This window comes from Mobula birostris, chromosome 3, assembly GCF_030028105.1.
Source record: "Mobula birostris isolate sMobBir1 chromosome 3, sMobBir1.hap1, whole genome shotgun sequence".
NCBI lineage: Eukaryota > Metazoa > Chordata > Chondrichthyes > Myliobatiformes > Myliobatidae > Mobula > Mobula birostris.
Window position 1 is genome coordinate 226,000,976 of NC_092372.1, and position 13,834 is coordinate 226,014,809.

Consider the following 13,834-nt stretch of genomic DNA (forward strand, 5'->3'; position numbering starts at 1 on the left):
ACCCTGAGTAGCTTGAAACACAAATTTAAGAGCTAACAGGTGCATGAATGTTGCAATGGGTATGAAGGCCTTTGTTAGGAGAGTAATGAAGAATGGTGGCACCTAGTTATATACCCAGATGTACAGGTATGTACCATTAAGGGAACGGCAGTGACTGATACAGTTTGGCACCAGTGTTTACTCCTGAAGCTTGAGGTTTGAGATCAGTGTTTTCCTCTTAGATAGATGTCAACCACAGCTGACAAGTCCCATCTGCCTGAAGTGATTGGTTTTAAGGCCCTTCCTCCACGCGTGAAGGCCAGGCGCTGGATTTGAATGTCAGAGGCTATTTGAGATTTACGCCATTGGGAGCCTCCCCACCAGCTGTGACAATCTTAAGGATCCATTGTCATAAACAAAATGACATCACACAAATTTGCTCATTAAATCTTTTATAATATCATTTATGGTCACAATACTCATTTGCAACAGCAAAAAGAATAAACATTGGCTTTAACAAATATTTTATTGCATGTCCACACTTGCATATAGCAGTAGTTTATGACCACTAAGATTCCAAAAATATTTTCATAACATAAAAGCATTTGCCAGCTTGTTAAAGCACCACGCACTTTTTTATTAGTTGCCGATGAGTTGTTGCTTCCCGTGACACCCCAGCAGAGTAGAAAACTACTTGCTGGGATTATACCTCCTGCTATTAAACACTGACCAGTAGAACACGACCACCAAGTAAAGGACTGGGTTGCTAGAGCAGGAGTGGGAAGAGCTTCAGCTGGACTCTCCTGCCTTCAATAGAAGGCTGGGGCACGGAGATCGGTGGAAAGACCCACATGTCTGACTTGGCCAAGCTCAACAGCTGCAGTGAGAATCCAACTTCTCCCCATGCTGAAAGGCTGTGGCCCAGCTGAGAAAAGGCACCTTTTCCTGAGACCGAAAGCTGGCAAAAGCCCCCAAACATTTCATCACAATAGTTAAAAATTCACATTTTTTGTAATAAACCATGATTTAAGCACCACAGCAAAGGCCAATGCTTTCCCTTTCACAACACAGAAAGGCAATCATCAGTTTCTCAATATGTACTCATCAAAAAGGAAGGAGCTCCTGGTTAAAGCAGGTCTCTGGCCCAGACCAGGTGACCAGTTGCACCTGTGGAGGACAGTACCTGTACAGCACAAAGGGGGTAGAGGCTGAATGGTACAGGGCCTGAAGATCTTGAATGAGCAGAACAAATGCAAGCGACCTGCTCATCACCCCCTAGACTGAACAAAATGCACTGCCTCTAGTGGGACCTTGGGTAGGCTACCCTTTGACCGATTACCGTGACTGCACTTTACAACCATTCCATGCAATAACAGGGTTTAAAAAAAAAACGAGCATTTTACAAGGTTATTAGTAATAGCCCCGAGTCAAAAACCAAAGAGCTGGTACCAGTGTGCAGAAATATCACATTTCACAATGCACATTCCTACTTCATACATACAAGCGAGATCATTGTATGCACTGTCAGTTTCTCTTAAGAGTAATTCAGCACAGAACCAGGCCCTTCAATCCGTGTCCACACCAAGCTAGTTCCATTTGCCAATGTTTAGCCCACACCCTTCTAAACCAAGAGTTCCCAACCGTTATTATGCTATGGATCCCCTACCCAGTAACCAAGGGGTCCATGGACCCTAGGATGGGTACACTTGCTCCAAACAATTCCAATCCATACATTTATCCAAATGTTAATATACCTACTTCCTCTGGCACCTCATTCCATATACTTACCAACCCCGGTGAAGAAGTCACCTCTCAGGTTACTGAAATCTTTCCCCTCACCTTAAACCTTTCCCTCTAGATTTTGGTGAGGGAAAGATGGTTACATGGGAACTGCCTATATTCCAAATGAGCGGGGGCAATAAGCTGACATCGACTCAGTTACAGTGATAATTACAATGGTTTTAAAATAGGCTGGCCTGAGCAACAACCAAGTGTGTTTCTGGACCCTCAATGTTAGCTGATGAAAAGTCCCTGTCATGTATGCAAGGAGCCCCAGAATATGTAGGATTCCTGCTGGAGCCATCTTCCAAGGTTTTCTGCTGGGCTTGGGGCCATTAGTCATGGATATAATACAAATACAGATACATCCAACACTGGCATCAAAGATTTCCAATATTGTAATTTTGGAGATGGGAGTTCAATCCAGAAAAGTGTGAAGTGATTCACTTTGGAAGGTTGAACTTGAAGGCAGAGTACAGGATTAATGGTAAGAGTCTTAGCAGTGTTACAGATTCCCTCAACACGGATCTTGTGGTCAATGTCCATAGATCCCTCAAAGTTGCCTCACAAGTTGATAGGGTTGAATTAAAAGGCATATGGTGTGTTGGCCTTTCTTGGAGGATTGAGTTCAAGAGCTGCGATGTAATGTTGCAGCTCTATAAAATCCTGCTTATTGTGTATTGTGCTCAGTTCTGGTTGCCTGAAAAGGATGTGGAGTTTTTAGATAGAAAACAGAAGAGATGCTGCCTGGATCAGAGAGCATGTCTAATGAGGATAGGTTGAATGAGGTAGGGCTTTTCTCTTTGGTATGAGGGAGGATGAGAAGTAACTTGCTGGAGGTGTACAGGATGCTAAAGGCATTGAGAGAAAGGTCAGGCAGAAATGGCAAATATAAGGGGGCTTAATTTTAAGGTGACTGGAGGAAAGTATAGGGGGATGTCAGAGATTGTTTGTTTGTTTGTGTTTTTTTTTTAAACAGAGTGGTAGGTCCGTGGAATGCCCGACCAGGGTTGGTAGAAGAGACAGATACACTAGGGATATTTAAGAGTCCCTTAGGTAAGCACAGGGATGATAGAAAATAAAGGGCTGTGTAGGCTGATAGGTTGTGGGCTGAAAGGCCTGTCCTGTGCTGTGCTGTGCTTTTCTATGTTATTTCACTGAACATTAATAGTGAATCCCAATACTCAACCATTAGGACATTTGGAACCAGTTCCTTTGACTAGGTCCTTAATCAGTATATCAACGAGAAGACAGTGGGGCAAGTTCTACACAACGCCAGGAAGTAAGAAACTGCATCATGTGGCACCACACAGACTATCTTAAAAAACAAACACCAATAAGTGAGCAATTACGGGCATGCTCCAAGAAAAAGAGCAACCAACAAGTTCCTTACGAGGAAGTAAATTAAAAGACCCACCCAGCTAAGGCACAACCTCGAAAACCATCAGAGCACCTTGGACAGTGGACTGCAACACTGCATGATGCTGGGGTCGGGGGAATGTAAAGGAAATGGAATAACCTTAAGGCAATAGATTTTTTATCTCCTCTAGTGCCTAGACCAAACTGTTTATAACTATATACAGGTGGCTACTCTCCACAGTCAAGGCTTAGTTTACATTTAGTGACTGATGGAGCGTGAACCAGTTCCCTGATCTAAGAGCGGGAGTTCACCTCTCACCATCACGCTGCAGTTCGTGATCACGTATTGCCTCAGGAAACCCTCAACTGCCCAAACCTGTTCCCCTTAATATCCGACTTGCCCAAGCTTCCTTTATGAATTGCATCTGCATGCAACGTCTGCCCAGCTCCCTCACAAGGCACCTTCAAACTGCAGGCTCAGAGCACATTCTGTGGTCTGCTCAAGATGTAGATCAGGAATCAGTAACTCTTCTGAGTATTTTGCAGCAAACTGACTTCAGCCCAGGCTCAGTTTGGAACAATAAATGCTGCAGACCACAGCCCAGATCAGTTCCAATCTGTACGATGCGTTAGCTGACCTACAATACATCTCAGCAGTCCCAGGCCCCAGCACAGTGCAGTTGATATATTTTTTTGCTTTATTTATTGATTGTGCTTTGAACTTTAAGGAAGGAGCCAGACATAAAAGCTTTACGAAAGCAAGCCTATTACACTGCCCTTTGTTTCTACCATTGGGCTGCAGCTGTTCCTGGTGTCTCATGAGCAGAGCGTTTAGCTGTCAGCCTCCCCCCGCGGCCTGTGGTCCCCAGTGGGTTACTGCTCTCCCACACTGCGGCTCAGCAGGCGGTTGATGAACTGGCTGATCTCATCCTGGCCTCGGTAGATGCGCTTTAGGCCCCGGGGCAGACAGCGACAGGATGTGAGGTTCAGGTAGCTGAGTTGTGAGCAGTTGCTCACCACCACCCTGGAGAACAGAGAAAAAGAAAAATCAAACCTCTCTCCACAGACCTAAAGCAACGAACAAAAATTTCCTGAGAGAACTGCAGTAATGAACAGCTACTAAAGGCAGGCTCTGCTTTCAAAGATTCTGCATGGAAAGGAAGATATAATTAGACTGAATGCTTTTATGATGAAAAAGCATTTCAGGATGTATACTGTATACATTTCTCTGACATTAAACTTGACCTTTGAACTGAGTTAAGAAAAGATTAACTTTATTTGTCACATGTATAGCGAAATATCCAAAGACCATAAAGAAGGCAAATGCAATGTTAACATTCATTAGGAGAGGTCTAGAATATAAAAAGCAAGGATGTAATGCTGAGGTTTATAAGGCATTGGTCAGACTGCACTTGGAGTATTGTGAGCAGTTTTAGGCCTCTTATCTAAGAAAGGATGTGCTGGCACTGAAGAGGGTCCAACGGAGGTTTAGGAGAATGATCCTGGAAATGAAAGGATTAATGTATTGGGAGTGTTTGATGGCTGTACTAGCTGGAGATTAGAAGAATGAGGGGAGATCTCATTAAAAGTAGTATGTAAATGCCATTACATAGAAAGCACGGCAGTACCTCCACTTAGAAGTTTGCAAACATTTGGCATAGACGTGCAGTGGAGAGTATATTGACTGGCTGCATCACAGGCTGGTATGGAACGCCCTTGCGTGGAAAATCCCACAGTAAATAGTGGATATGCCCCAGTCCATCAGGGGTATGGCCCTCCCAACCACTGAGTACATCTACACAGAGCGCTGTTGCAGGAAAGCAGTACCCATCAAGGACTGCTGCCACCCAGGCCATGCTCTGTTCTCACTGCTGTCATCAGGAACGTGGTACAGGAGTCTCAGGACTCACTCCACCAGGTTCGGAAACAGTTACTGCCCCTCAACCATCAGGCTCTTGAACCAGAGGAGATAACTTCACTCACCCCAACACTGACCTGTTTCCATAACTTATGACTCACTTTCAAGGACTCTTCATCTCATGTTCTCGATATTTATTATTATTTCCTTTTTGTATTTGCCTTTTAAACACTGTTTGTCCATCCTGTTGGTGTGGTCTTTAATTGAATCTATTATGGTTATTGGATTTACTGAGAATGAATCTGAGGGTTATATATGGTATATATATGTACTTTGATAATAAATTTACTTAGAACTTTGATTAGACCACACTTGAGAGTATTGTGTTCAGTTCTGGGTGCCTCAGTATAGGAAGGATGTGGAAGCTTTAAAGAGGATGCAGAGGAGATTTACCAGGATACTGTCTAGATTAGAGAGCATGTCACACGAGGCAAGGTTCAGCGAGCTTGGAGCAAATGAGGATGAGAAGTGACCTAATAAAAGTGTACCAGATGATACGAGATGTAGATCGAGTGGACAGCCAGAGACTCTTTCCCAGGGTGGACATGGCTAATGTGAGGAGGCATAATTTTAAGGTGATCAGAGAAAAGTATTGGGGAATGTCAGAGCTAAGTTTTTTTTTTAAAACAGAGTGGTAGGTGCATGGAGTACACTGCCAGGGGTGGTGGGGTGATGGTAGAGGCAGATACATTTGGGAATTTAAGAGCCTCTAAGATAGCCACATGAATGAAAGAAAAAAAATTTTGGTGGCTCAGGCGCATTGAGTGTGAGTGTCGGTGTCAGAGCCCTACAGAAGTCAGGAGAGAGAGAGAGAAAAAGAGTATAAAAAAGAGCCGATTCGGGTAAGGCCAGTCTTTCTTGGCAGCGCAGCCGTGGTAAGTGTTGGTGTCAGAGGCCAAAACTCAGCTGCAAATAAAATCAAGGGTCAAGCAGAAATGCCAGTATGCCAGTGATAAGAAGGCTTTGGCTTAACAGTTTTTGGCGTACACAGGCGGAGGCACAGATAAGAAGAGATAGCCTTTTCTTTAGTATAGAGGAGTCAGGATGCAATGCTTCTCCTGTTAGATGTGGGTATTCAGGATATCTGACAGTTTCCCTGATGACTACACCTACAAGAAGTGCACCCAACTTCAGTGCCTAACTGACTGGGCCAAAGAGCTGGATCGGGAGTTAGATGTTCTTGGGATGATTTGGGAGGCTGAAGATATTACAGATGAGACTCTTGAAGAGGTAGTCACACTCAGAGTACAGTCTTCGGACAGTAGATGGGTAACCATCATGAGGAGTAAGAGGATTAAGAAGTTTGTGCAGAGATTCCCTGTGGGCATTGCCCTCGGCAACAAGTATACCTATTTGGATACTGCAAGGGGGTGGGGGTGGGGGAAAGACACATGCAGCAGCAGCAGCCAGGCTGGTGGGTGTGTGGCCGGCTCTGAGGCTTAACAGGGAAGTGTCAAGTCAGGCAGTGCAGTAGTTACAGCGGACTCAATAGTTAGGGGGACAGAAAGGAGATTCTGTGGCTTCAAAAGAAACACCAAGATGGTGTGCTGCCTCCCGGGTGCTAGGGTCCAGTACATATCAGAGCATCTGCAGGATATTCTCAATGGGGAGGGTGAACAGCCAGAGCATAATGGCACCAATTACATTGGCAGAAAGGGGGAACAGGTCCTACACAGTGAGAATATAGAATTAAGCTACACAGACCAATTACGGTGGTTAAGGCAGCTTATGGAACGCTTGCTTCTATTAGTCAAGGCACTGAGTTCAAAAGTCAAGAGGTTATGTTGTAACTTTATAAAACTCTGGATAGGCCACATGGAGTATTACGTACAATTCTGTTCGCCCCACTATAGGAAGGATGTTGAGGCTTTGGAAAGGGTGTAGACGATGTTTACCAGGATGTTGCCTGGTTTAGAGGGCATGTGCTATCTTGAGAGGCTGGATAAACTTGGGTTGTTTTCTCTGGAGCGGCAGAGGCTGAGAGGAGATCTGATAGAAGTTTATAAGATTATAAGAGACTTAAATAGAGTAGAAAGAGAGCATCTGTTTCTCAGAATTGAAATGTCTAATACTAGAGGACATGCCTTGAAGGTGAGGGGGGTAGGTTCAAACCGGATGTGAGGGGTAAGATTTTTTACTCAGAGTGGTAGATGCCTGGAATGTGCTGCCTGGTATGGTGGCAGAAGCAAATACATTAGAGACTTCTAAGAGATGTTTGGATAGGCACATGGGATACGAGGAAGATGGAGGGATAGGACATGGTGTAGGTAGGAGGGATTAGTGTTTGGGCGTTTTTGATTTTTTTTTTTAGCTGGTTCGGCAAAACATTGTGGGCTGAAGTGCCTTTTCCGGTGTTGTACTCTTCTATGTTCTATGTTTAAAAATGGAGGGCTATATGGAAGGATTAGATTGATCTTAAAAAGCACATTAAAAAGCCACACCACATCATGGGCTGAAGGGCCTGTAGTGTGCTGTGGTGTTCTGTAGTCTATGTGATATTAATTGGTCTGTTCACACTTCAGCTCCACAATATAGCAAGGGTGAGTATCACACTGATGAGTACCTGATAGCATCCAGGGTGACTTTTGTCCCAGCCAGGTTGAGAGAGCGCAGGATGACATTGCCCTCAGTCCCTGCCAGGATCCCCATGGCCAGCTCAAGGTCCTTCTCTTTGTAGCACTGACCAGTGATGTCCAGCTCCTCCAAAGAGTGTCTCCACTTCAGAGCTATTTGCTGTGAGCCCTGCTTAGCCAGCAGTAGTGTGGTGGTGCTGCAGTATAGCCCCAGGAACAACCGCGAGAGGTCTGGTGATGGAGCAAGCAGACAGCTTCGTAAGAACCCACGAGGTTTTATAGATGCTGGAAACCCAGCGCAACAAACACAGTATGCTGGAGGAACTCAGCAGGTCAAGCAGCATCTAAGGAGAGGAATAGTCAACATTTCGGGAAGGGTCTTGGCCCAAAACGTTGACTGTTGACTCCTTTCCATACGTGCTGCCTGACCTGCTGAGCTTCATAAGAAATCTCTTTGGCTCGTTAGCTTCAGATACTATAAGATTGTCAGGGATAGGCCATTCGGCCCTTCAAGTCTGTTCCACCATTCAGCAAGATCCAACTTTCCATATGTTTCCTCTCCCAACCTGTACTGGAATTGGTTTATTATTACCACATGTACTGAGGTACAGTGAAAGCTTGTCTCCTGTTCATGCAGATCATTTAGTTACACAGTGCCTTGAGGGAGAACAATAGAAAGCAGCAACAGAATGCAGAATAAGTCTTGCATTTAGAGGAAGTGCAGTGCAGCTAGGCAATAAGGTGCAAGACCATAACGAAATAGATTGTGAGGTCAAGAGTTCATCTTATCGCACTATGCAACCATTTAATAGTCTTAATACTGCAGGGTAGAAGCTGTCTTGAGTCCATGGCTGCAAGAAAGTGCAGAGAGTTGTGGATACAGCTGAGCATATCATGGAAAGCAGCCTCCCTTCCGTGGACTCTGTCCACACTTCTTGCTGCCAGCATAATGAAAGACACCACCCACTCCAGGCATTCCCTCTTCTCCCCTCTTCCACTAGCCTGAAAGCACATACCAATAGGCTCAAGGACAGCTTCTATCCCACTGTCCTGAATGGACTCCCTTGTACAATAAGATATAGACAATTGACCTCACAATCTACCTCGTTGTGATTTCTTGGCTTTATTGTTTACCTGCTTTTCCCTGTAGCTTTTCAAGATTCCAGATTGTTTAATATCATTTCCATTACACACATAAAAAAAACTCTAAGATAAAGAACACAATAATAAAAAAACCACAATAAATATAAATACATAGATTAAATGCATGCCCATAAAATTATGCCAGACACAGGACTGTCTGTAAACAAGGTGAGTGACAGGATATGATAAAGTAGTGGTGATTGGGGGGTGTGGAGGGGTGGATTGGTGAGTGGAGGTGTTGATCGGCTTTACTGCTTGGGGAAAGTAACTGTTTTTGAGTTTAGTGGTCCTGGCGTGGATGCTGCGTAGCTTTGTCCCTGATGGGAGTGGGACAAACAGTCCATGAGCAGGGTGGGTGGGAGCCTTCATGAAGTTACTAACCCTTTCTATATACATGCCCTTGATAGTGCCAGTGATGCGCTGGGCAGTTTTGACTACTGGTTGCAGAACCCTTCTGCCTGCAGCAGTGCAGTTTCCACACCACGCAATGATGCATCTGGAGAATGACGTGAGTATAGATGTGCATACTGCAGCTCTCGTCAGCCTCCTCAGAAAGTCGGTGAGCTTTCCTGATAGTGTGGAATGTGTTCTGGAACCATGACTCTTTATGCTGAACTGTTATTGTTTTACCTCAGTGCACTCAGTGACGGTTTGACATATTTGAGACCAAATAATTGTTTCTTACATTTTTATAGAAGTCTCTCATGACACACAAATCCTCAGAGAGGAATCAAACAGAGGATGAGGAGAGAGAGAGACAGTTCTCCTTACCTTGGCAGGGCAGAAGCTGTAGTGACCCCGATGTGATCCGATAGCAACCTCGGAGGTCCAAGGTCCGCAGCTTGGTCGACAGGTGCAGCAGCTTTACCAGAACCTCATCTGTGACCAGCGAGAAGGACGAGGTGGCCAGGCACAGCTCCTCCAGCTCAGAGAAGCCAACCTCAGGGGAAACGACCATTGTGCAAGCCCTTGGGAACCAGGTCAGATTCAGCAGTCTCAGAACCTGCGCCAAATGACACAATTGGTTAAGGGCTGGCAGTGGCTGGTTTACTGCAGAGAGGCAAGTTAACACAGACAGTAACTTCTACGTAACAAAGGATTGGAGCACCTGAGTCACCCTAGCATAGAAAACCACAAGCCAAGTGCTGCAAAATGGCAGTAACACAATGGGTGCCCTCCTGATCAGTACATGGGCTGAATGGCCTCCTTCAATGCACAGTGATTTGATGCTTTTCTACAACGTAGAACAACGCAGCATGGGCACAAACCCTTTAGCTGTCATGGCTGTGACAACCACAATACCAAATTAAACTAAACATAATGAGCCATTGAGACTGCTAATGGTGTTAGAGGAAATATAGTAGCATGGATAGAGCAGTGGCTGACTGGCAGGATGCAAAGAGTGGGAATAAAGGGGGCCTTTTCTGGTTGGCTGCCATTGACTTGTGGTGTTCCACAGAGGTCTGTGCTAGAACTGCTTCTTTTCATATTATATGTTAAACTATATGACAGAATTGATCACTTTGTGGCCAAGTTTGTGGACGATACCAAGATAGGCAGAGGGGCAAGTAGTGTTGAGGAAGCAGGGAGCCTGCAGAAGGACCTAGACAGATTAGGAGAATGGCCAAATACGTGGCAGATGGAATATAGGGCAGGGAAGTGTATGGCCATGCACTTTGACAGAAGGAACAAAGGTGTAGACTATTTTCTAGCTGGAGAGAAAATTGAAAAATCAAAGGTGTGAAGAGACTTGTGCAGGTTTCCCTAAAGGTTTACTTGCAGGTTGAGTCAGAGGTGAGGAAGGCAAATACAACATTAGCATTCATTTCAAGAGGACTAGAATATAAAAGCAAGGATGTAATCCTGAGGTCAGTTTTGGGCCCCTTATCTGAGAAAGGATGCACTGGCACTGGAGGGGCTCCAGAGCAGGTTCACGAGAATTATCTCAGTAATGAATGAGTTAATGTACAAGAAGTGTTTGATGACTTTGGACCTGTACTTGCTGGGATTTGAAATAATTAGGGGAGGGATCTCACTGAGACCTATCGTATTGAAAGGCCTTGATGGAGTGAAAGTGCAGAGGATGTTTCCAGAGGTGGAACGGTCCAGGGCAGGCTCAGGGAAGAGGGAAGACCCTTCAGAACAGAGAAGAGGTGGAATTTCTTCAGCCAGAGTGTGGTCAACCTGTGGATTCACTACCACAGAAGGCTATGTAGGTTAAGTCATTGGGTATATTTAAAGTGGAAGTTGATAGTTACTTAATTATTCAGGCTGTCAAAGGTTATGGGGAGAAGGCAAGAGACTGGGTTTGAGAGGGAAAATAAATCAGCCATGAATGAATGGCAGAACAGACTCGATGGGCCGAATTACCTAATTCTGCTCATGAGTCTTATTTATGGTCTTACAGCATCGTAGAGAGACAAGCTAACATAGATGGTGACTTCTACATAGTGCAGGGCTTGAGCACCTGAATTACCCAGGCTACGAGCCGAGTGTTGGAAGATGACACTAACAGATGGGTGCCCACTAGTCCACATGGTGGGCTGAATGGCCTGCTCCCATGCTTTGTGACTCTATGCCTTTCTACAGCACAGGACAGCATAGCATGGGTACAAGCCTTACAGCCAATGATGCCAATTAAATGTTTCTGGTGGAGGACCAGTACTATGAAATACCGGTCTATCTTCTATCTGCCTGCATGTGCTCAGTATCTCTCCATTCTTACCCGGTTTGTGTGCCTGTCTAAACCACCACTACCGTACCTGCTTCCCCCACCACCCTCGGCAGCCACTTCCAGGCACCCTCTATCTGAGTAAAAAAATATAACTCCATATATCTCCTTTAAATTGCCCCTCTCACCCTTAAAGCCATAGAAAAGTTCAAAGTAAATTTATTATCAAATTTCATTTATGTCACCATATACAACCATGAGATTCATTTTCGTGCAGGCACTTCACAGTAAATACAAGGAAACACGATAGAATCAATGAAACATTGCACACAAGACAACAAACACAAAATTTTTTTTAAAGTAATAGTAATAAATAATAACATAAATAAATAAGCAATAAATATTGAGAATATGAGGTGAAGAATCCTTGAAAGTGAGTCCACAGATATTGGGAATAGTTCAATGATGGGGTGAGTGAAGTCGAGTGAAGTTATCCCCTTTGGATCAACAGCCTGATGGTTGAGGGCTAATAACTGTTCCTGAACTGGTGGTATTTGACATTTCTATGCAGGGGCGGGGGGAGGATGTCTACCCTATATATACTGTATACCCCTTGTAATTGTTGTAACTTCCAACACACGCAAAATGCTGGAGGAACTCAAAGGGTCAGGCAGCATCAACAGAGCAGAATAAATAATCAACGTTTCATCAGATGAGGGGGGTCTCAGCCAAAGTGTTATCTTTGTATTCCCCTCCATAGATGCTGCCTGACCTGCTGAGTTCCTCCAGCATATCCTTTGTATTGCTCAAGATTTCTAGCACTTGCAGAATCTTTTGTTTCTATAGGTCTCCCCTCAGCCTTTGCAGGTGGAATGTGAATGGACAGGCAAGGGTATTCTTTATGAATGAAGAGCACTGAAAGAGAGCTCAATAGACAGGCAGTAATTTCATTTTCATTTAGAAATAAAGCACCTTAACACAAGCCCACACCACCCAATTACACTCCTGTGACTAATTAACCCACTAACCCATACGTCTTTAGAACATGGGAGGAAACCCACACTGCTACAGAAACTCTTTCCAGACAGCAATGGGAATTGAACCCGAGTCACGAGCATTGTAATTACATTACACTAACCGCTACATTACAGTGCCATCACCCTCGACACCCCAGGTACCTGTAGTTTGGGGCAGCCAGCCTGTAGCATCTCAATGCAAAACTGGAAGTAGGGGTTAGTCTGCTTGATCTCGGTGTTGACCTCCAGTAGTCTGAGTTCAGTGCAGCAGCCAGCCTAGAAGACAGGAGCACACAGATTAGGTGAATGAAACTGTTAGCAAACTGGACCAAATACCAACCAGCTGCGTACAGACATCAAACAGAACATGGTGACAGTCAGCTAATTGGAAGCTTGGATGTCACCTATATCAAAACTCCTCCCGAGTAACTCTACAAAGACAGTCCATCACAGGTAAAGCCCTTGCCACCACTGAGCACGTCTCCACAGAGCGCTATCGCAGGGAACCACCATCCATCATCAGGGACCCCTACCATCCAGGGTATGCTCTTTTCTTGCTGCTGCCATCAGGAAGGAGTTACAGGAACCTCAGGATCTTCACCACAAGTTCAGGAACAGTTATTACCCCTCAACCATCAATAAAGCTCTTGAACCAAAGGGGATAACTTCACTCATGCCAATAGTGAACTGTCCCTTCAACCTATGGACTCACTTTCAAGGACTTCTCATCTCACATTTTTGATATATATTATTTTTTTTCTTTGTATCTACTGTGAATGCCTGCAAGAAAATCTCAGGGTCGTATATGATGATATATATATATGTACTTTGATAATAAATTTACTTTGAACTGATCATATAAATGAAATTCTCCTCTGAAGTCATTTGAATAAGATTCTATATATCAGAATCAGATTATTATCACTAACACGTTTCCTATAATGGGGGAGTGTAGGACTTAAGGGCACAACCTCAATATAGAGGGACATCTACTTAGTACAGAGATGAGGAGGAATTTCTTTAGTCAGAGGGTAATGAGTCTGTGGAATTCATTGCCACATATGGCTGTAGAGGCCTAATAATTGGGTATATTTAAAGTCGAAGTGAACTCCACCACGACTGTCCCAAGCCGACCGCAAAAGGAGGAGGGTTGGGCATGGGGCCAGCAAACCCATCCTGTGGGGGGAAAAGCAATGCTACTGAAACACCAGCAGAAGCTCTAAAGACACCATCCCTGGGACAGGAAGGATAAATCAAGAGGCAGGACAGAGGACTCTGGCGAGCTACTGTCAGTGGCCTTTGCCCCAGTAGGGGTGTTGGGGCTTAAGTAAAGCAGAGGCTGGTAGGCTCTTGATGCCTTGACTCAGAGGTTATGGGGAGAAAGCAGGAGAACGAG

At 44.7% G+C, this 13,834-nt stretch overlaps 2 protein-coding genes across 3 annotated transcripts in view; one reads left to right on the forward strand and one right to left on the reverse strand.

Annotated features, from left to right (window-relative positions):
* smpd5 (sphingomyelin phosphodiesterase 5) overlaps positions 1–9,580 on the forward strand; it is a 51,417-nt gene extending 41,837 nt beyond the window's left edge. Inside the window, exon 9 of the transcript XR_011885524.1 lies at positions 9,447–9,580. The gene's annotated coding sequence lies outside the window, so the exon portion shown is untranslated. The remainder of the gene's footprint in view (positions 1–9,446) is intronic.
* fbxl6 (F-box and leucine-rich repeat protein 6) overlaps positions 421–13,834 on the reverse strand; it is a 50,957-nt gene continuing 37,543 nt past the window's right edge. For both annotated transcript variants that reach the window (XM_072254252.1, XM_072254251.1), the window contains exons 7-10: positions 12,601–12,714; positions 9,523–9,754; positions 7,599–7,839; positions 421–4,141 (exon numbers count right to left, since the gene is read on the reverse strand). In XM_072254252.1, the coding sequence (XP_072110353.1) occupies positions 3,991–4,141; positions 7,599–7,839; positions 9,523–9,754; positions 12,601–12,714 (738 nt within the window). In that variant the 3' untranslated portion in view covers positions 421–3,990. The remainder of the gene's footprint in view (positions 4,142–7,598; positions 7,840–9,522; positions 9,755–12,600; positions 12,715–13,834) is intronic.